General features: G+C 45.3%; 1 protein-coding gene across 5 annotated transcripts in view; it reads right to left on the bottom strand.

The window, feature by feature from the left end:
* The window catches only part of usp25 (ubiquitin specific peptidase 25), a 204,646-nt gene that overhangs the window by 172,460 nt on the left and 8,496 nt on the right, over positions 1 to 23,690 (bottom strand). For all 5 annotated transcript variants that reach the window (XM_072513112.1, XM_072513114.1, XM_072513115.1 and 2 more), the window contains exon 2: positions 6,533 to 6,610. In XM_072513112.1, the coding sequence (XP_072369213.1) occupies positions 6,533 to 6,610 (78 nt within the window). The remainder of the gene's footprint in view (positions 1 to 6,532; positions 6,611 to 23,690) is intronic.

Below are 23,690 nucleotides of genomic sequence, written 5' to 3'. Positions count from 1 at the left end.
AGAAGGAGGTCATTCAGCCCATCGAGTCTGCACCAGCCCTTGGAAAGAGCACCCCACTTACACCCACACTTCAACCTATACCCGTAACCCAGTAACCCCACCGAACCTCTTTGGACACAAAGGGCAAGTTCGCACAGCCAATCCACCTAACCTGCACATCTTTGGACTGTGGGAGGAAACCGGAGCACCCGGAGGAAACCCGCACAGACACGGGGAGAACGTGCGGACTCCGCACAGATAGTGACCCAAGCTGGGAATCGAACCAGGGACCCTGGAGCTGCGAATCAACTGTGCTTCCCTAATTAGCTGTTCTAATAAAGGACCTCTAAAAAAAATTCTTCAGCTCTATCCCTCCACTCTCTACCAGATCATTCAGAATTCATGCTTCTTGTCGATTTCTCAATGAGTGAAACCAATCTCACACGGGTTATTCACTCAAATCTTCCCAAGACTGAGAAACTCGATTTAATCCTGCTTAACCTTCCCCGTGACAGCAAAAAAGCATCAATTCTTCTAGCCTTTCTCCAGAACAATGATTTGCCATTGCTGGAGTCCTGCTGGTGAATAGTAACTGTGCCTTTTGCATCGCTCCAATATCCTCATTCGTGGGGTGTCCAAAACTGCATGTACTACATTAATGCTGGCCCAATCAATGTCTGGCACCAGCACACCTAGATGGAAAATTATTCTGCAGTTCGTTGCACAGAGTAAGGGGGAAGGAAGAGAGCAGCATATTGGGGATGGACATCAAAAGCAGCGGTTGCAGTTACCATAGAATCAAGCAGTACAGAAGAAAACCTATTTAGGCGGCCAGGTCCCCAAGGTCACATCCTCTGTATCTTATGAGCAGCGAGTCAGCCCTATGCTGGAAGAGCGTAGGCTTAAGGCCCCTAGAGTGCATTTTCAAAGGCGGTGGAGCTCAATCAGCAAAAAACAGGTTTTTGCAATAGAGTCGTTGCGAACATCAAAAATATTTCTTCATGCAAAGGGTGGGAGAAGTGTGGAATTCTCTACCACAAAGAACAGTAGAGGCTAGCTCAATTAATCATTTAAAATTGGAGAGCTAGCGAAGGGTATAATGGATTGGGATATGGATCAGCCATGAGCTCATTCAATGACGGAAAAGACTCGTGGAATTGAATGGCCGAATTCTGTGAGCTGCATATGGGGCTTCTGAGATAAAGTAGATAAATGTATGACGACTTGATGAGAATCACAGAATGATACAGCACAGCAGACCATTCAACCCACCATGCCACGTCAGCTCTTTAAAAGAGCTATTCAATTAACCCCCTCTTTCCCTATGGCCCTGCATTTTCTTTCCCTTTCAAGTATTTATCGAATTTCCTTTCGAAAGTTATTATTGAATCTGCTTCCATCACCCTTGCAGGCAACTCATTCCAGATCTGAACATCTCACTGCGTTAAAAGAAAAATTACCTCAACGCTTGTTCTCTTGCCAATTACCATCAATCTGTATCCTCGAGTTGCCGACCCTTCTGCCATTGGAAAGTTTCACCTTATCAACTCCGTCAAAATCCTTCATGATAAGCTCACCTCTATAAATTCTCGGCTCTTAATTCTCCCAGGGAAACAACACAGATTCTCCAATCGTTTCATGTAACTGAAGAATCTGTCCGTTTATTGTATAAATTAACTTTTTAAATTGAGACGCATCTTTTCAATTAATGCATGGTGCTTTTTCAAGTAACTGCCTGCAAGCTACTTGAATAACATTTTGGGGAGGGAGGGAGAACTGGGCGATTTGTTTAATCAGTCTGCAGTTTTCTGGCTGTTGATTGGTGGCTTTATCGCTCTGCCCTGTGAATTGAATGTTTTTTGGTACAAGTGAAAGCATGGGTGAGCCCATCGGTATTTCAATTCAACAGATCAACTATTTCAGCCAATCAGGACTTTGCCTTCACTAAAGCGACACAGTACAGCTATGATGCAAGACGTTTATCTGAGCAATTCACAATAGATCATGCTATCATTGAGTTGAACAGGTTTGTTTCATTTTTCACACAATTACAATGATCTGAAGTGTCTCTTATCACAAAATGCCAAGTAGGGTGCAATAGTGTTACCATAGAAGAGATATGACACAGAAAGAGACCATTCAGCCCATCATGTCCGTGGTGGCCAACAAGAGGAGAACAAAGCTCACCACTCATTCTAATCCCACTTTCCAGCACCTGGGCCATTGCTTTGCAGGTTATAGCACTTCAGGTGCAGATCCGGGCACCTTTCAAACAAGTTGAGCATTTCAGCCTCAACCACAACTTCAGACAGTGAGCTCCAGATGCCCAGCACCCTCGGGATGAAAACGTTTTCCTTCATCACCCTTCGAATCCTTCGACAAATCACCTTGAGTCTATGTCCCCTGGTAATTGATGCCTCCGCTTGGAGAAACAGATCTTCCCTGTAAACCCTACCTCAGACCTTTCTGGTATAATTTGTACACCTCCATTAGGTCACCCCTCAGACTCCTCGAAGGAAAACACCCCTAGCCTATCTTTCCACATAGCTGCAATTTTCCAAGCACTGGCAACATTGATGGATCTCAAAATCCAGAGAACTAGACAAATAATCCAGGGAATGAGATCAAACCCCACTTGGCAGCTTGAATTTGAACTCAAGTTTTTTTTTAAAACTGGAAACAGAAAATCTGCTTTCGGCCAAAATGATTTTGTATACGTCAGATTGTTATTAAAAACCCAACTGGCTTCTTCAGGAAGGAAATAGAGTCATACAGTCACACCACACAGAAAGGTCCCTTTGGCCCATCGCGTCTACGGTCAGAAACAACTTCCCAACTATTCTAATCTCATTTTCCAGCACTTGGCCTTACATGCCTTGGGATTGCAAGTGCAAATCCAAATACTACTTAATGTTATGAGGGTCTCTGCCTCCACCATCCATTCAGGCAGCGAATTCCAAACTCCCACCACACTCTGGGTAAAAAGGTTTTTCCTCACATCCCATCTAAACCTCCTGCCTCTTACCTTAAATCTATCCCCCCCTGGTCATGGATCCCTCCTCCAAGGGGAAAGGTTTCTTCCTGTCTATTCTATCTATGCCCCTCATAATTTTATACATTTCAATTATGTCTCCCCTCAATCTCCTCTGCTCCAAGGAAAACAATCCAAGTCTATCCAACCACTCTTCATAACAAGAACTCTCCAGTCCAGGCAACAACCTGGTAAATCTCCACTGCAGCCTTTCCAGTGCTATCATCACTCCTATAATCTGGATTCCAGAGGTGGACACAATACACTAACTGTGGCCTGACCAACATTTTATACAGTTCCAGCATAATCTCCCTGCTCTTAAAGGCAAGTAATCCATATGCCTTCTTAACCACTGTATCCACCTACTCGGCTACCTTAAGGGACCAGAGTATATGCACACCAAGGTCCCTCTGATCCTCGGTGCTTCCCAGGGTCCTGCCATTTACCACGTATTCTCTTGTCTGGTTTGTCCTACCCAAGTGTATCACATCACATTTATCTGGATTGAATTTCATTTGCCACTAATCAGCCCATCTGGCCAGCCAGTCTACTTCCTCCTGTAATCGAAGGCTACCCTCTTCACTATTTACCATCCCACCAATTTTTGTGTAATCCGCAAATTTACTGATCAACCCACCTACATTCATATCTAAATCATTTATATAAACCACAAACAGCAAGGGTCCCAACACTGATCGTGGTGGGACCCCACAGGACACAGAAGAACACGTCTTGACCATCACCCTCTGCTTCCTGTCACTCAGCCAATTTTGGACCAATTTGCCAAATTTCCTTGGATCCCATGGGTTCTTACCTGCGATCAGTCTCCCATGTGGGACATTATCAAAAGCCTTGCTGAAGTCCAAGTAGACTACGTCAAATGAATTATCCTCATCTACACACCGGTCACCTCTTCGAAAAATTCAATCAAGTTGGTCAGACATCACCTCCCCTTACCAAAACCATGCTGACTCTTCTTGATTAATCCCTGCCTCCCCAAATACAGGTTAATTATGTCTCTCAGAATTGCTTTTGATAGTTCCTGGTTTATCCCTTCCTCCCTTCCTGAATAATGGTACCACATTGGCTATCCTCCAGCACCTCTCCTGTAGCCAGAGAGGAATTGAAAATTATTACCAGCTTTCCTGCTTTTTCCTCCCATGCCTCACTCAACAGCCTAGGATACATTTTATCTGGCCCTGGAGAACTGTCTACTTTTAAGCCTGTCAGACCACTCATTAGAACATAGAAAAGAACGTAGCCTTTTCCCAGTCAGACCTGTTTGTGCCTCCTGGCCCATATTACTTTGGTTATCTCTTAACTGGCCTCTGAAGTTGCCTAGCAAGATGCTCTGTTGGCCCATCACCATTTCAGGACAACCTGAGATTGGCTATAAATGCTGGCCTTGCCAATGATGCCCTCTGCCCCAAGACCGTAACATAAATTACATTCAATCATTCAATTTATTTTACACAATGTTTCACTAATTTTCTCCTGTATTCTTAAAGGCATTGATTCACTCTGGGATACGAGATAACTTGGACTAGACACTTAATTCAAGTGGCTCATTCAAATAGCTTTCCCTTATGTGAGAGCACACAGAATAAGAGAAAACAGAGTGAGGTCATGTCCCTGCCGGCCCTTTCAAAGAACAATCCAGCTCGTCTCACTCCCCTTCTCTTTCCACAGTCCTGCAAATTTTTCCCTTTTGAATGTTTGGCGGAATTTACTTCCACTGCTCTTTCAAGCAATAGGACCATGTGGCCCCTGTGATACAGTTAAAGTGATGAATTGATCACCCAGGAGTTCCCAGTGTTGATTCCTGGCCTGCATGGATTTAATCAGGGCGTCAATTGGAGGACTGCAATTGAGTGCAGCATCCTGGACTTGGCGAGGAAATAAATAAGCCAGTCCAGGTGTCGTCGTCCCCCGCCCGCCCCCGCCCAAGTCCCGATCACACCTATTAAAAAGTTTGTGTTTCTGCTGGCTAAGGATTGGATTCGCATGTGATAGCCTCTCCAGTTGATACTTAGCTGGGCTGTTGTTGCGATTTGGAATGCGTAGCTTAAGAGTGCTACAAACAAACCCAAGAGTAATTTTTAACCCAATAGTAACTTTTAAAAGGGAATTGGATATTTATTGGGGAAGGAAACGTTTGCACGGTTATGGGGTAAGAGCAGCAGAGTTGGATTAACTGAACAGCTCATTGAAAGAGTCATCACAGGCACTTTTCCCCTTAGAGGGGTCAATAGCCAGAGTGCATAGATTGAAGGTAAGAGGCAGGAGATTTAGAGGGGCCACGAGGAAAAACTTTTTCACTCGGGGGTGTGGGAATCTGGAACTCACTGCCTGAAAGGGTGGTAGAGGCAAGAATCCTCACAACATTCAAGTAGCATTTAGATGACCACTTTAAATGCCACAGCATACAAGACTACAGGCCAAGCGCTGGAAAATAGGATGAGTAGATAGGTGGGCGTACACGGTGGGCCTCCCTCTTTCCATGCTGTAAATATTCTATGACTTTGCTACAGACAGAGGGAGGACAGCAGCCGTATCCTTTAGGTGCCTGCATAAAGTATGAAGATGCCAATTCAGGGAGGGATTACCAGTCTATTACCAATCCATCGGACATCTTAAATAAAACAAAATGCTGGAAATACTCAGGTCTGGCAGGGTCTGCAGAGGGCGATGGTTTGGAAACCATCATATTGGTCATCTTAATTTCTCTGCTCCTCCCACTCACTAACCTATCTATAGAACATACCGCACTCCATTCTCTCAGGTCCAACGCTTACATTGTAATTAAACCAACTGACAAGGACAGAGCGGTTGTTATTTTAGATAATTTCACGGAAGGTCACCAACCTAAAACTCAGTTTCTCTCTCCACAGATGCTTGCCTGATATACTGAGTATTTCCATCAGTTTCTGCTTCAGAGTTCCCGCATCTGCAATATTTTGTTTATCCACTAGCCTCCGGTTTACCATTTTCCAAATAATCAGCCAGGCATAGAATTTCTGCCTCAAAGTGGATGATGAATTCGCCAACTATTGCCGTGCCTTCATTGTCGAATTGCCTCTCTACCAGCACTGTGGTATACCTACACTTCATGGACAGCAATTCACCACCACTTTCTCATGGGCAATTGGGAATGGGCAATAAAAACCTGTGAAAGAATAATGGAAAACCCAGTGCGTTGCAACAGTGATTTACTGCCAATAGAAGACCATATTTTGATCAACCTTCAAAAGTGTCCCACCATCCCGGGGGCAGAATCGCAGCATCTCCCACCTAAATCATTATGGGAGCACCATCATCATAAAAAATGCAATGGTTCACAGAGAAGGACAACCACTAACATCCCAGGGCATGTGGAGGATGAGCAATAAATTGCCACCATGTCAGCAGAAGCTACATTCTGAGAACAAATAAGGTGCGCTGATACACGAACACTGATGCTCAATAAGTGGCAATATAGTTGAGCTGAACAAAGAGGTCCTTCTATTGCAAACTGTACAGTACCTGTAAAGCCTGTTGTAGTAACTGGATGTCATTGGTACCAGTGACCTCCCTCAGTTGGTTCAGTAGTGTCTGTTGATGCTGGGCAATAAGGAAAAATAAATTGCCATTACTACAGTAAAGTGCTTTTAAAAAAAACTTCAAGTCCTAGTTTTAAGTTAAATTAAACTTACATAGTTTCTTAGCTAGACAAAAGTACGATGACATAAGGTGGCACAGTGGTTAGCACTGCTGCCTCAGTGCCAGGGACCCGGGTTCAATTACAGCCTTGGGTTACTGTCGGTGTGGAGTTTGCACATTCTCCCGTTGTCTGCGTGGGTTTCCTCTAGGTGTTCCGGTTTCCTCCTCACAGTCCATAGATGTACGAGTTAGGTGGATTGGCCATGCTAAATTGCCCCTTAATGTCCAGGGATGTGTGGGTTTGGTTATGGGGATAGGGCTGGGTGAGTGAACATGGGTAGAGTGCTCTTTCGGAGGGTCAGTGCAGACTCAATGGGCCGAATAGCCTCCTTCTGCACTGTAGGAATTCTATGTTACAGGACTAGTAATCCAGAGGCCTGGACTAATACTCTGGAAAAATGGGTTCAGATCCTACAACAGCTACGTAAATCTCGAATAAAAAGCGGTTACCAGTCATGGAGACTGCAAAGCCTTTGGATTGTCTTAAAGGTCTATCTGGTTCACTAATGTCCTTTAGGGAATAAAATCTGCGATCCTTAGTCAATCTGACCTATATGTGACGCCAGACGCACAGCTATGTGATTTGATCATAACTGCCCTCTGAAATGACCTAGCGTGTTAGGGCGGCTCGGTGGCACACTGGCTCGATTCTGACCTCGGGTGACTATGTGGAGTTTATACATTCTCCCCATGTCTGCGTGGGTTTCCTCCACGAGCTCAGGTTTCCTCCCAAAGATGTGCAGGTTAGGTGGATTGGCCATTTAAAATTGCCCCTTAGCGTCCAAAGGTTTCATGGGGTGGCTCCACCTCACACAGTGCATTCCAGATCCGAGCCACTCGCTGAAAATTCCTCATGTTGCGATTATTTCTTCTGCCAATCACCTCAAATCCCAGTCTAGCTCTCCACCCTTCCGCCAAGTTATTTAAAAATGGTTTGTCTTTAACAAATGGTGTGCCTTTAACAAATCCATGCTGGCTTTGGTTAGTTAATTAATTAATTTTTTTAATTGATAATTTTGTCTCAAATTATCTAAAAGGTTTCTCAGCACGGAGGTGAAGGGCGTATCAGATAATTACCAATCAATCCCAGTAAAGAATTTGGGGAAACACCATTAGCCAAAGAGTGGCTAGAATGTGAACTCTCAAAGTAGTTGAGGCAAATAGCAGAGGTGCATTCAAGAGCAAGCTAAATAAGCACGAAGGAGAAAGGAGTATTTTGATAGGGTGAGATGAAGTCAGATGGGAGGAGTCTCATTAGGTCACAAACACCAGCATGGCCCAGCTAGGCCGGAAAGCCTGTTTCCATGCTGCAGGTACGATGAACCAAAGGACCATTTATCGCTGTACAAGAATAATCATTTGAACTTTCTCTCCCCAAAGTTACTGACCCCTCCAAGAAAACACTTACAGTTAAAGCTGCAACTGTCATGATATCCACATTAGCATATCATGGTGCAATCACACACACACTGATGGACAGGCAGTTGGACCAACCAACACACACAAACATCGCAGCCAATCACCAGTGAGAGCACACGCACTATAAAACAGGGAACACCACAGTTCCCGTTCATTCTACCAGGAGATAGCTCAGAGCACAGAGCTCACAGCGTGCCACTCAGACATAGACCATGTGCTGAGTGCCTCACCAAGATAGTGAAAGGGCTGGGTCCACAGGTTAGCTGGTGAAGCACGAACCTCAGCCAGAAGTTATTATTGTACAAGACAATAAAACCGAGTTGTACCATCTACAACCGTGTTGGTTCATTTGTGTATCGGAACACCCAACACGAAAGCAACCATTCCTCATATGTAATTCTGCGCTACTTAACCATGAAATGCATCATAGCCTCACACCACTGTGCAAGGTATAGTCAGAGGACAGCCAGGGCCAGGCATTCTGAGAGCTTCGACTCCTCCTTCCGTGACCCAGGAATGTTTCAGTCACTTGTCAGTGCGCTCCCAATTGCTGCTCTTGTTCAGATTAATAAGGGCAGCAGAGCCCAGGAATAGTGCACCATATACTTGTGCACTTCAGTTGCACCAACTTGGATCATGACTTTTTCCATTTGCTTTTTTTCACCCAAACAAGTGATTCTGTTTGGTGTTGAAATGTAAAATATCAAAGCTGGGAACCGAAGGGTAGAAAGCGTCCATGTTTCAGGTTGTGAATCCCTCATCGGCCAACTGGGCCATGCCTGAAGCATCAACTTGTCTCTTCTCTCTAGAGATGCTGCCGCCCAGTGAGTGTTTCCAGCATTTCCTTTGTCTCAGGTTTTAAGGTTTCAGCAGCAGTGTAGTGGGTAGTATACTGCCTTAGAGTCTGAAAGTTGTGACATCCTTCAACCAAGACGTGTGCATATAATAATCTTTTAATATTAGATTGTCACAAGTAGGCTTCCATTAATAATAACCTTTTATTGTCACAAGTATGAAGTTACTGTGAAAAGCCCCTAGTCGCCACATTCCGGCGCCTGTTCGGGTAACACTGCATTAAACACTGCATTAACATTGCAATGAAGTTACCGTGAAAAGCCCCTAGTCGCCACATTCCGGCGCCTGTTTGGGTACACGGAGGAAGAATTCAGATTGTCCAAATTACCAAACAGCACGTCTTTCGGGACTTGTGGGAGGAAACCGGAGCACCCGGAGGAAACCCACGCAGACACGGGGAGACCGTGCAGACTCCGCACAGACAGTGACCCAAACTGGGAATCAAACCTGGGACCCTGGCACTGTGAAGCAACAGTGCTAACCACTGTGCCGCCCGACTGAGCCTCCAGTGCAGTTCTGAGGGACTGCTGCAGTTGCCACCTTTCGGGTGAAACATTTAAACAAGGCTCCATTCACCCTCTCAGGTGGGTGTAAAAATCCAATTTGGAGAGCAGCACTGAGTTTTTACCCTAGTGTCCTGCCAACATTTATCCTTTGATTATCATTAAAACAATTATCTGGTCATTATTGCATTGCAGCCACATCATAGAATCCCAACAGTGCAGGAGGCGGCCATTTGGTCCATCAAATCAGCAACGACCATCCAAAAGAGCACTCTATCGAGATCCATTCCTCTATCCACCCCACCCTATCCCCAGAATCCCTAAACCCAACCTGCACATCCCTGGACAGAGGGGCAATTTAGCATGGCCATTCCATCTAACCGGCACATCTTTGGATTGTGTGTGATCTTGTACAAATTGACTGCCATGCTTCCTTGGATCACAACACTCATTACACTTTAAAAAAACACTTCATGGATGAAAAAAGTTTTGGGATTTCCGGAGGTTGAGAATGGTGCTGTATATGAGAACGACTAGAGCGAGGGTAGGTCTGATCAAGGACAGTAGTGGGAGATTGTGTATGGAGTCTGAAGAGATAGGACAGGTCTTGAACGAGTACTTTTCTTCTGTATTTACGAATGAGAGGGGCCATATTGTTGGAGAGGACAGTGTGAAACAGACTGGTAAGCTCGAGGAGATACTTGTTTGGAAGGAAGGTGTGTTGGGCATTTTGAAAAAATAGAGGATGGACAAGTCTCCCCAGCCTGACGGGATATATCCAAGGTTTCTATGGGAAGCAAGAGATGAAATTGCAGAGCCGTGGCAATTACCTTTTCGTCCTCACTGTCGGGGTGGTACCAGATTATTGGAAAGTGGCGAATGTCGTGCACCTGTTCAAAAAAGGGAATCGGGATAACCCTGGGAATTACAGGCCAGTTAGTCTTACTTTGGTGGTAGGCAAAGTAATGGAAAGGTTCCTAAGGGATAGGATTTCTGAGCATCTGGAAAGGCACTGCTTGATTAGGGATAGTCAGCACGGATTTGTGAGGGGTAGGTCTTGCCTCACAAGTCTTATTGAATTATTTGAGGGGGTGACCAAGCACGTGGATGAAGGTAAAGCAGTGGATGTAGTGTATATGGATTTTAGTAAGGCATTTGATAAGATTCCCCATGATAGGTTTGTTTATGCAGAAAGTAAGGAGGCATGGGATAGTAGGAAATTTGGCCAGTTGGATAACGAACTGGCTAACCGAAAGTGGTGGTGGATGGCAAATATTCAGCCTGGATCCCAGTTACCAGTGGCGTACCGCAGGGATCAGTTCTGGGTCCTCTGCTGTTTGTGATTTTCATTAATGACTTGGGTGAGGGAGTTGAAGGATGGGTCAGTAAATTTGCAGACGATACGAAGATTGGTGGAGTTGTGGATAGTGAGGAGGGCTGTTGTCGGCTGCAAAGAGACATAGATAGGATGCAGAGCTGGGCTGAGAAGTGGCAGGTGGAGTTTAACCCTGAAAGGTGTGAGGTTGTCCATTTTGGAAGGACAAATATGAATGCGGAATACAGGGTTAACGGTAGGGTTCTTGGCAATGTGGAGCAGCAGAGAGATCTTGGGGTCTATGTTCATACATCTTTGAAAGTTGCCACTCAAGTGGATAGAGCTGTGAAGAAGGCCTATGGTGTGCTAGCGTTCATTAGCAGAGGGATTGAATTTAAGAGCCGTGAGGTGATGATGCAGCTGTACAAAACCTTGGTACGGCCACATTTGGAGGACTGTGTGCAGTTCTGGTCGCCTCATTCTAGGAAGGATGTGGAAGCTTTGGAAAAGGTGCAAAGGAGATTTACCAGGATGTTGCCTGGAATGGAGAGTAGGTCTTACGAGGAAAGGTTGAGGGTGCTAGGCCTTTTCTCATTAGAACGGAGAAGGATGAGGGGGCGACTTGATAGAGGTTTATAAGATGATCAGGGGAATAGATAGAGTAGACAGTCAGAGACTTTTTCCCTGGTGGAACAAACCATTACAAGGGGACATAAATTTAAGGTGAAAGGTGGAAGATATAGGAGGGATATCAGAGGTAGGTTCTTTACCCAGAGATAGTGGGGGCATGGAATGCACTGCCTGTGGAAGTAGTTGAGTCGGAAACATTAGGGACCTTCAAGTGGCTATTGGATAGGTACATGGATTATGGTAGAACGATGGGGTGTCGATTAATTTGTTCTTAATCTAGGACAAAAGATCGGCACAACATAGTGGGCTGAAGGGCCTGTTCTGTGCTGTATTTTTCTTTTTCTTTTATAAAATTGCAAATCTTCCATTCTTTCCACCACCTGTAGTTTCACTTGTTTAGACTGGAGGATGGAACATGACTGATATGATATGAGGCCTGAAGGCATCAAATCATGGAGCACAGCCTTCCAGATGAACACATTAGCGTTTCTTTGTTTTATAGTGAAGTGTAATGATGGGTGTGGTCAACTCACCACAATACAAACATCTAACTGGAGAAATAAGCAGAGAGTTACAGAATCTCTTCATCCCAAGTAGGTGGTGTGATTGGAATGAGTACTTAAGTTGTAAAAATGTAGAAGAAAAAAAACACCTCACATTAACTCTGACCGTCAGGCCAAAGAAATAAACGTGGCCGCAATTCTACAAACATCTGTGAACTCCATGCATTAGATGTCAACCGTTAAGATCGATGACCTGATAGAAATCTTTAAGATAATGAAAACGATTGATAAGGCTGACTATTCAGAATATCCAATTCACCTAATAAGCACGTCTTTCAGGACTTGTGGGAGGAAACCCAGACAGTGACCCAAGCAGGAATCGAACCTGGGAATCTGGAGCTGTGAAGCAACAGTGCTAACCACTGTGTACCGTACATGTACATGAAGGAGATAGAACACATTGATGGTGTTCAATAATGAGGTGGAGAAGGTTCATGTCGAGCATAAACAACGGCATGGACATTCTGTGTTAAAAATGCTGTATGATTCAAGGAACACAAGGTAATAACTGCTGAAATGGGGAAGATTGGGAATGCCCTCATGTCCAAATCATTGTGAAGTGGTATGGAATGTTGGGTGCGTACACAGAAAATGCTGGTGCTTGAAAATAGTTGATGCACATCAAGTTTGAATTCACTAACACAGTTAACAGATTCCAGGGAACAGAAAATATGGGATATACTTCAGGAATGTGGATGAACATGTAAAGGGCAAGGTAACTGTTGAGCAAGTCAATGGAAGCACTAACATCACGGCGGCTGTTTGGTCAGGAAGTGAAGAAAGCAGATGTGTCGGAAATTGGAGATAAGGAAGCGGGTTAATGTAGGGATGTGATTGAGGGAGAAGCCATGATCTTACTAACTGACAGAGCACACTGGAGTCGTTCCGCCCGCCCTCCCCCATCTAGTTCCACAAATGAAAGATGTATACAGAGGGCTGCAGGACATGGACAGCACTTTCAGACGGAATAGGGAGAAGGGAACATACTATGCAATTTAGCAATTAGGAAACAAGGATCAATAAAATGTTTTCATGTGAATGCATTCATTTATTTCACAAGATGGTGGGAGAAGTTGAAATGAGATTTATCTTTACAAATGGAGAGAAAGAAACTTGGAATAGACACAATTCTAGGTTAACTCAGTCTGCTTAAAACCAAATACTTCATTCCTAACTGCTAAGAGAGAGAGACAACAAGCATTTTAGAATCTTAGACCACCGGCTCCTTTCAATGATATAACTTCAAATGATGATGGTATCATTAGACACAAAACTATTTTAATTATAATGTTCAAATTTCCATCAGCCCAGAATCAGTGACATCGAAACGAACCTGTTGGACTTTAACCTGGTGTTGTAAGACTTCTTACAGAATTTACAAAGTAGCAATATGCCAATTGGAGCCTTTAGCTATGCTGGAGATAGCATTGCCCCTCTAGCAGTAAGTGAAAAGAAACAAGAGGTCCTAGGTTTGAGTTTCTAACTCCCCATCCCCACACCACCTTCAAATATTTAATCTATCACATTTCTGCCCCTCTTCAGCTCTATAGAGTCACCCAGTTAAATCGTTTTTTTCTCTCCATGGACCTTGCCAGACCTGGTGTCTTTCGAGCATTTTTCTGTTTTTATTTGAGTTCCCAGCCTCTGCTGATCTTGGCTGCCTCAGCGGTTGGTGTGGTGAAATAAGGAGGGAATAATTGGCAAGAGTACCTGCAGTCAAACATCGATTATGCTTTGATTCTGACGAAAAATAGCAATCTGTGCAAATCAGGGTTAAAAAAAAAGGGCTGGATTCGGACTGCGAAGTTGGCCAAGACACACTTGGCTCACACATGAACAGCAGCCACTTAGCAGAAGGGATAGGATCATAGTACTTGGGATCAGGAGTAGACCATTCAGCCCTTCGAGCCTGCTCTGCCCTTCAATAAGATCCTGGTTGTGGTCTCAATGCCACTTTCCTTTCTGTCCCCTTGTACCCCTCTCGACTTCCTTCTCTTTCAAAAATCTGTCTAACTCTGCTTTTAATAAATTCAATGAACCTATCCCCATTGCTCTTTGGGACGAGAATTCTCCATACTGGCAACCCTCCACAAAGATCAGCCATGATCTCATTGAATGGCGGAGCAGGCTCAAAGGGCCAGATAGCCTACTCCTGCTCCTAGTTCTTATGTTCTTATGTTCTCACAAAGAAAAATTTGCCTCATCGCCACCTTCAAAAGGCTGCTGGTCCCTTACTCTGTCTCCCCTCGCCTTCCCCACAAGAGGAAACATCTTCTCAGCATCCATCCAGTCAGTCCCCTCAGGGTCTTGTATGTTTTAATAAGGCTGGCTCTCATTTTTCTAAATTCCAATGAATAGAGACACAAAATAAGCTTTGACAAAGAGTCATGGGACTCAAAACGCTAGTTCTTTTCTCTCCCTACAGATGCTGCCAGCTGCTGAGATTTTCCAGCATTTTCTCTCTCGGGTCTAGGCACAATCTGTTCACCCTTTCTTCGTAAGTTAGGCCCCTCAATCCGAGGAACGAGTAAACCTTCTCTGAACTGTTTCTCAAGCAATCTTTTTTTTCAAATAAGGAGACCAAAACTGTACAGAGTACTCCAGATGTATATTGTGGAGAGCAGAGAGGATGGCATTGTTCATCTCAAGAGTAGAAAAGGTTAAGAGGAGATTAAATCATGACAAGTTTTAATAGATTAAAGAGAAATTATTTCAACTAGCGAAAAAGTGAAAGCAAATTCCATGGGAGCTTCCGGAAAAGACATTTTTTAAAAATTCTGTCATGGTACGAGGGGGCCGCTGGTAAGGCCAGTATTTGTTGGCCATTACAAATTGCCCTTGCCTTCAAGCCCATTTCAGAGGGCAGTTGAGCGCCAGCCACATTGCCGTGTCCGGAATCACATGTAGGCTGGACCCGGAAAGAATGGCCTATTTCCTTCCCGAAAGGACACGAGTGAGCCAGATGGGTTTTTATGATAATTGACAGTAGTTTCATGGTCACCGTTACCGGGACGAGCTTGCAACTCCAGATTTATTCAACTAATTCAAATTCCACCATCTGCAGCGATGAGATTGAACCCATGACCCCAGAATATTGGCCCGGATTTCTGGATTATTAGTCAAGCAACACTACCACTGTGCCACTGTTTCCCCAAATTTGTACTTGGAGAGTAAATTTGCAAGGTTATGGGAAAAAAAGCTGGGTGGAACAAAATTGGACGGCTCAATCAAAACATTGGCACAGCCACGATAGGCCTCCTGCCGTGCCGTGATATACTTATGATGGGAGACCAATCAGAGGACATAGATTGAAGGCAATTGGCAAAAGAATCAGAGGCAACAGGGTAGAAAAATATTGTTCAGTGAGTTATGATGTCCCAGAGGCACTGCCTGAAAAGCTGTAAGCAGATTCAATACAGGGGAGTAACTTTCAAAATTGGTTGGACAAATACTTGAAGGGGGATAATCTAAAAGGGGAGTGTGATTAATTGGAAGACTCTTTAAAAGAGCCGACACAGGCACAATGGGACGAGTGGCCTCCTTCGCTGGTGTATCATTCTACAATTTGGGATACTGGAGATTTGCTGGCACCAAGGAAGGGGAATTACATCTGCAGGAGGAGAGAACAGGCAACGGGATGCCCTGACCCATTATCCACACATACTGGTGCTACCCAACATGAGTTGCTGGATGGATGGACATCGCAAGTGAAAATCATGCCTGATTCTCTCTCTCCTGTCCCAGTGACACTGACTACATTCGTTGCCTAACTAACTGAACATGGACTGGGTAAACATTGTAAAGGGCAATAAATACAATGAATGAAACTTTAACAATGTCATATGCTTTACAGCAATTCATGCCTGCTATTTTAAAGAGTTATGCAATGACTCCCTCTAACCCCAGCTCTTTCCCCACTGACAATATGCCCTTGCAATTAAGCGTGTGGACTCTTACATTTATTTTTGCATGTCGACACTACCACTACCACTTAGAGGCAGCACGGTAGCCTTGTGGATAGCACAATTGCTTCACAGCTCCAGGGTCCCAGGTTCGATTCTGGCTTGGGTCACTGTCTGTGCGGAGTCTGCACATCCTCCCCGTGTGTCCGTGGGTTTCCTCCGGGTGCTCCGGTTTCCTCCCACAGTCCAAAGATGTGCAGGTTAGGTGGACTGGCCATGATAAATTGCCCTTAGTGTCCAAAATTGCCCTTAGTGTTGGGTGGGGTTACTGGGTTATGGGGATAGGGTGGCGGTGTTGACCTTGGGTAGGGTGCTCTTTCCAAGAGCCGGTGCAGACTCGATGGGCCGAATGGCCTCCTTCTGCACTGTAAATTCTATGATAATCTATGACACATGTGCAGTAGTTTTGAGGCTGACTTGTGCTCAGCCTGCATCATTGAGATTGTGGTCAGGCCACAGAGCTTACAGAATATTGCCCTTTTCAAGTCTTACATAATTTACTTTTTGAGCGTTACTATTGAATCTGCTTCCATCACCCGGTCAGGCAGTGAATTCTAAACAATAACTCGCTCATTAACAAAATCTCATCTGCCCCCTCTGGATTCTCTAACCAATTGTCTGAAATCTGTCTTCCTTAGTTATCAACCTTCCTGCCAGTAGAGATAGCTTCTCCTTACTTACTCGAGCAAAACCCTTCATCATTTCAAGTACCTCTGTTAAATCTCCCCAAAGTCTACTCCACTCAAAAGGTGAGCAATCCCAGCTTCCTTTGAATCTCTCCACAAACTGAAGTCCCTCAATTCACATGACTTAAAAGTGAGCGATTCCCATCAAAACTGAGCGACTACAGATAATATCTTGAGGGTCCCATTCGACAGGACTGAATCATTCCTGGTGTTTTCCCTACGGCAGGCTCCACATCTCAACTTCACTGGCAGAGTCTACAAGTAGGGGCTAAGTATTCCTTTCAGAACACACACCTCAAATATCCTTGTGAAAATGAAAAAGGCTTCAATTAATATAATACCTTTCACTATCTCAAGATGTCCCACAGCATTTTGCAGCCTATATAGGTGTTGTCACCGTTGTAATATAATAAAACCCAAAAGCTAACTTTCACACAGTAAGGTTCCACAAATAGCAATAACGCTAAAATAATATTTTTTTAAGCATGTTAGCTGAAGGTAGCGATGGACAACTCCCCTGTTCTTCGAAGCAGTTGCTAGAGGAGCGGGGGGGGGGGGTCTATTACATCCACCTGAGCTGCCAGAAGAGTTAGCGGTTCAATGTCTCGCTCAAAAGACGAGATCGTGCGACACTGTAACACTCTCCATGCAACACTGAAATGTCAGCTGAGACTTTTTGTGCTCAAGTCTCTGGATTGGGACTTGAGACTATAACCATCTGACTCCGAGAGTGCTGTCCACTGAGCCACACTTGTATGGCTGCAGAATGGGAGAAGATCACCCACAAACACCGTCTCTATCAGAGGAGAGACAGAGAGACGTACTCTCAGGGTGAGACAAAATAATAAACATCTGGATCCAGTTGGTAAAGACAAAGGACAATGGAATGGATTCCGGAGTTAGTTTATCTTGGGTCATTTGGGGGTACAATGTCCACAGCAGCTTTCAGCTAGCGAGAACAAAAGCAGTCAGCACTGCTGGTCCTGATTATTATCCCAGGCGTATACTTGAGAAAGCGGGGTGATATCCAGAACTGTTTTTTCACATATCCATAGAACTCCTACAGTGCGGAAGGGGGCTATTCGACCCATTGAGTCTGCACCAACCTTCCGAAAGAGCACTCTACCTAGGCCCACTTCCATACCCTATCCACCTTTGCACGCATTGATCACAGCCAATCCACACACCTTTGGGAGGAAACCCACACACGGGGAGAACATGCAAACTCCACACAGTCACCCAAGGCTAGAATCGAACCCAGGTCCCTGGCACTGTGAGGTACACATGGTCAAGATGCCTCAACTTTTAAATTCTCGTCCTTGTTTTCAAATCTTTCCATAGTCCTGGTCTCTCGCCATCTCTGGCACTTTCCCAGCCCTACATGCAATTGATATGACCAGGGGTCACAGTCTAAAGATACAAGGCAAACCATTTAGGACTGAGACGAGGGGAAATTCCTTCACCCAGAGTGTGGTGAGTCTGGGAATTTCGCTACCACAGAAAGCAGCTGAGGCCAAAAGTTGCATGTTTTAAAGGAGTTAGATATAGCCCTTGGGGCTAAAGAGATCAAAGGATATGGGGGGAAAGCAAGAACAGGTTAGTGAGTTGGATGATCAACCATGATCTTAATGAACAGCAGAGCAGGCTCGAAGAGTCGATTGGCCTACTCCCATATCTCTGCAGCCCCAATTTTCCCTAATTTTCACCATTGGCAGTCATGCTTTCAGCTATGTGGACCTTAGATTCTGGTATTCCCTTCCTAAACTTTTGCAGCCTCTCTACTACTTTTCTCAAATGAGGTGCACCTTAAAACCAGCTCTTTAACCAAGCTTTTGGTCATCCGCCCTAATATCCCCTTGTGTGATACAGTGCCAAACTTTGCCTAATTACACTTCTTGCAGTACTTGGAACATTTTACATTAAAGGTGCTTGTACAAATGCAAATTGCTGTTCTGCCGACTGACTAGCCTGGCCTCACCAGATGGACATCGTCCAAGAAGGAAATCACTGCTTACGGGAGTGCAGCTCAGAAAGGGTCACAACTTTCTGACTTAAGAAGTTCTTCTACTGAGCCAAGACAGATCACAGGATAGTAAAATAAAAAACACACCAAGGACCAATCACGTTTAGATCGGTTCTCGTTGGTAGATAAGTATTGGCCAGACATGGGGAGAAGTTCCCTTTCCTCCCCTTGTATCAAGCTCTGCCGTGGAACATGAACCCACAACCTTGTGACTCAGGAGGAGAGAGCAAGAGCTGACCTCATTGCCAAGTCGAAGATCACCCACACAACCTCAGTTGGAGGAGGTGTGAAGCAGTACTTGGCGAACCAAACCTGGAAACAGGCCCCTAGTCACATTCTCCTCTAAGGCAACCGAGAGGTTTCAATCAGTGAACAGGTTTGCTCCCATGCAGTGCTTTACAATGAAAATGAGTGAGAAACAGTTATTTTCCAAAGTGGGTTCTTTTCCATCAATATCATCACAAACAGGAAAAATAAAAGCTCCAAACTCATATCTCATCTGTGGGCAGCTGACAAACAGAATAGTATAAATGCCATTAGTAGAATCATAGATTATCATAGAATTTACAGTGCAGAAGGAGGCCATTTGTCCCATCGAAAGAGCACCCTACCCAAGGTCAACATCTCCACCCTATCCCCATAACCCAGTAACCCCACCCAACACTAAGGGCAATTTTGGACACTAAGGGCAATTTATCATGGCCAATCCACCTAACCCGCACATCTTTGGACTGTGGGAGGAAACCGGAGTACCCGGAGGAAACCCACGCACACACGGGGAGGATGTGCAGACTCCGCACAGACAGTGAGCCAAGCTGGAATCGAACCTGGGACCCTGGAGCTGTGAAGCAATTGTGCTACCCATAATGCTATCGTGCTGCCCAAATGAAAATCGCTTATTGTCATAAGTAGGCTTCAAATGAAGTTACTGTGAAAAGCCCCTAGTCGCCACATTCGGGGAGGCTGGTACGGGAATTGAACCGTGCTGCTGGCCTGCCTTGGTCTGCTTTCAAAGCCAGTGATTTAGCCCTGTGCTAAACCAGCCCGAATGGGGGAAATCACGTGATGAGAGCGCAGGAGGGGCTGTATTTTCGCGAGCTCCAGCTTTGTTCATCTTCTAATCTTGTGCACATCTTGTTTTTTATCTTGGTCTGCATGGGTAGTGTCGAGAGCTGTTGTCAGTGTTTCAGCTTCAATGAGTAAAGCTAAAAGGCTTGAATGCTCCATGATTCGTGGCAGATGGAAGAAGTTAGTGTGGGGCCGTTTTTGGTGGCGCAGCTACTTTTAGGAGGATTACTGCCCTGACAGTACAGTGTTCACAGGTGGATGATGGCTCGTAGCGATTAATCCATCTGAATGGCTCGACTCAGCGATGCGGTATGTCAAAACCCAGTTTCAGGAGTTGCAAGGTGCCTTTATGAAGGCAGTGGTGGCACATGGAGGTTCTTGCGACAGAGAGCAGGTTGTCCTTGGCGGACGCCCGCCTCCGCATGGTTGAGGTCATGTTTCATGGCCTGTCGCCCATCCTAAGGAATGCAGACAAGGACAAGGGGGAAACCATATAGGAGCCCTGCTGAGCTTGGTGTCCCGGTGAGATGGTGGGGAGGTTCCCAGACGAGTTTGAGAACTGGCTGCCATGGTTTGGGAATCTCTACCTGGAGGGCAGGCAGCTCAAATTCGATGGAGCACACTTAACCCTGTCTTCGAAGCTTGGGATTGGGGTGGGGCCTTCCAACCTCTGCTTTTGTGTGGTCCGGTTCCTGGTGTCAACCGGAGGGGTGGGGACTGCCTCAGCCGACTGGGCAGTTCCCCACCATGGTTACCTAGGTTGTTGACCCCCTGGGCCCAGTTGATTCGGCAGGCTGGGAAGTAACAAAGCTCATGTTCTGATCATGGAAATCCTTAGGAATCCTGAAGAATGCTCACCGTTACAGATTCTGCGTTATCCTTGATGTCTACTTTCTTCATTATGGCTACCTCGCTTCTCATTGTGATCCTGGATTTTACTCCCTGATAATCATGATGGTGTTGTATGTTAATGCGGTTATTATCAGCTTACAGGGAAATGAATTATTTGGAGGTGAAGTCTTGCACCACTAATTATCCTACATTAAACAGGTTGTATCATATTAAGCTGGATGTTGTATGCAGGATTTGTACGCAGTTTCTTTATTCTTGGTGGGTGGATGAGCAGAGCGGGATGGGGTGAGGGGTGGAGGGTGTGGGTGGTAAGGTAGCTATGTCCTCACTGTGCTCGAGGAAGATCCCTCACGGTCAGATCTAATCCTTTTCTTTTGGCTGCGCTTATTCTTCTTCGTCCGGATTATGTGTTATCCTTCTGAGGACAGGAGTGCCGAGTTCCCCTTTCGGGGGGAGTCAGTCATTTATCCCGAATTGCATCCCATTCTTTGGCTGTTCTTCTACATTGGTGACGAGGCCGGCCTTAATATCCTTTCTTTTGGTGGTAGGTGGTATGTCTGGTGGGATGCTCTCTGGTTTTTGGGTAGTCGAATCCTTCACTTGTTTCAGTGGTCCCGGTGATTTGGGGTAGGTCCTGCATTTGCGGAAGGGAGTGGCCCTGTCCCTCCCTCCCAGGACGCCCTTAAGTTTGGGGGCCGCTCGGACGGCCTGTCCGTCCTGGTATGGGTCCCGTCCCCCCGTCCCCCACCCACCCACCCCCACTCCCCCGTCTCTCTGACTGGGACCAGACTATTTTCCTCAATTCAGGGCCTTTTGCCCTATTGGGATTGGTGATTCAATGATCTGTTTTGTCCTTGCTCCTGGGCTGGGAGAGAGTTGTGGAGGCTCGATTCTTTGTTCTTGGCTCTTGTTCTCGTCCTCTTCTTACCTTCTCCGTAAAAAACCATGGGTTGCCAACATGGGTCTGATTGTGCCCAGTCCGCTCCTTGAATCGGCCCTTTCAGATCTGGGTCTGTAGGTAGTTCAAATTGCGCTGTCAGAGTTAGCCGAATTCCCCTTACTACTTGGTTTCTCGGGTATTGTTTTCTTCTCCTGGCATTCTGTTTTTAAGTTTGGGAGTGATGTACCTCTAAATTGTTGCCTGGATCCTGTTCAGGTGCAGCTGGATCATTAATGCATACGAGGACCTTTGGGGATTTTGTCCCTAATTTATCTGGTCTTGTTCCGAACGCTGTAATGACTATTGTTTTGGGCAGTACATATTGTACATTGACCAGCGGTAGATGTCTTTTTGCTTTTGCTCGTTTTGTGCAAATGTGCAAAACTGGAAGAACTCAATAAACGGACGTTTTTTGGGTGGCACGGTAGCACAGTGGTTAGCACTGTCGCTTCAGAGCGCCAGGGACCTGGGTTCGATTCCCGGCTTGGGTCACTGTCTGTGTGGACTCTGTACGTTCTCCCAGTGTGTGCGTGGGTTTTCTCCGGGCTCTCTTGTTTCCTCCCACAAGTCCCAAAAGACATGCTTGTTAGGTAATTTGGACATTCTGAATTCTCCCCGAGTGTACCCGAACAGGCGCCGGAGTGTGGCGACTAGGGGATTTTCATAGTAACATCATTACAGTGTTAATGTAAGGCTACTTGTGACACTAATAACGATTATTTATTTATTTATTTTTAAATGCCATCCAGTAGGAATAGAATTGCAGCAAGGTGCTTTGAATGGCTACGACGGGTGGATAGACACAATCTCTGGCTCGTAATCAAGACTGGGAACCCAGGCTTTAAGGATGGAGGGATATAAGCCTACGAACTAGGAGACAGGAGTAGGCTACTCGGCCCCTCCAGCCTACTCTGCCATTCAATAAGATCATGGCTGATCTGACTGTAATATCCCGCCGACCTCAGGTCACCTTTCATCACTTTATTTGTGAAGAATCTATCTACCTCTTGTCGTGAAAACATCTGCTTCCACTACCTTTGGAGTTCCAAAGACTCACTATCCTCACAAAAAAAAAATTCTCCTCATCTCGGTTTAAAAAGACAACCCTTTATTTTATATTCTCCCACAAGAGGAAACATCCTCTCCACATCCACTTTGTCAAGACTCCTCAGGATCTTAAGTTTCAATCAAATAGCCTCCTACTCTTCTAAACTGTAGTGGATACAAGTCTAGCCTCTCCAATCATTCCTCATCTGACAACTAGCCCAAACCAGGAGAGTCTAGTAAATCTTCTCTGAACTATTTCCACTGCATTTACATCCTCCCTTAAGTAAGGTGACCAATACTTGAATTCCAGATATGGTCTCACCAGTATCTTGTAGAACTGTAATCTCCCGACTTTTATATTCAATTCCTCTTGCAATAAACAATAATATGCTAGCTTTCTTAATTACTTGCTGTACCTGCATACTAACTAGCCTTTTGTGATTCATGCATTAGGATACCCAGGTCCTTCAAAATCTGAGCTCAGAATAAGCAGGAATTTGTGACAGGTACAGCACATCTCACTAATCTAGTTGAACATTACGAAGCAAGTTGGCTGGAAACTTTTTGAAATCATCACTCAGAGGTATCTGTGGATGTTGTCCGTATGGCCTTCCAGAAAGCATCTGATAAGGGTCCACACAAGTGCACAGGATTCGAGATGACCTTGTGACATGCCGGCTGAAAGGTACACAGACATGAGATGGGATAAAAGGGGGAAAATTAGATTTACTTGTCGGGATGTAAAGTGGTGTTCCCCATGCATCTGTACTGGGACTTGAATTTTTCATCACATATACGGAATTTGCATTGTGGTTAGCACAATTGCTTTACAGCTCCAGGGTCCCAGGTTTGTTTCCCGGCTTGGGTCGCGGTCTATGCGGAGTCTGCACGTTTTCCCCATGTGTGTGTGGGTTTCCTCCGGGTGCTCCGGTTTCCTCCCAGTCCAAAGATGTGCAGGTTAGGTGGATTGGCCATGATAAACTGCCCTTAGTGTCCAAAATTGCCCTTAGTGTTGGGTGGGGTTACTGGGTTATGGGGATAGGGTGGAGGTGTTGACCTTGGGTAGGGTGCTCTTTCCAAAAGCCGGTGCAGACTCGATGGGCCGAATGGCCTCCTTC

Source organism: Scyliorhinus torazame, chromosome 8 (genome assembly GCF_047496885.1).
Source record: "Scyliorhinus torazame isolate Kashiwa2021f chromosome 8, sScyTor2.1, whole genome shotgun sequence".
NCBI classification, from domain to species: domain Eukaryota; kingdom Metazoa; phylum Chordata; class Chondrichthyes; order Carcharhiniformes; family Scyliorhinidae; genus Scyliorhinus; species Scyliorhinus torazame.
Note: the sequence above shows the minus strand (reverse complement) of the source record. Positions and strands in the feature narration are given on the sequence as shown.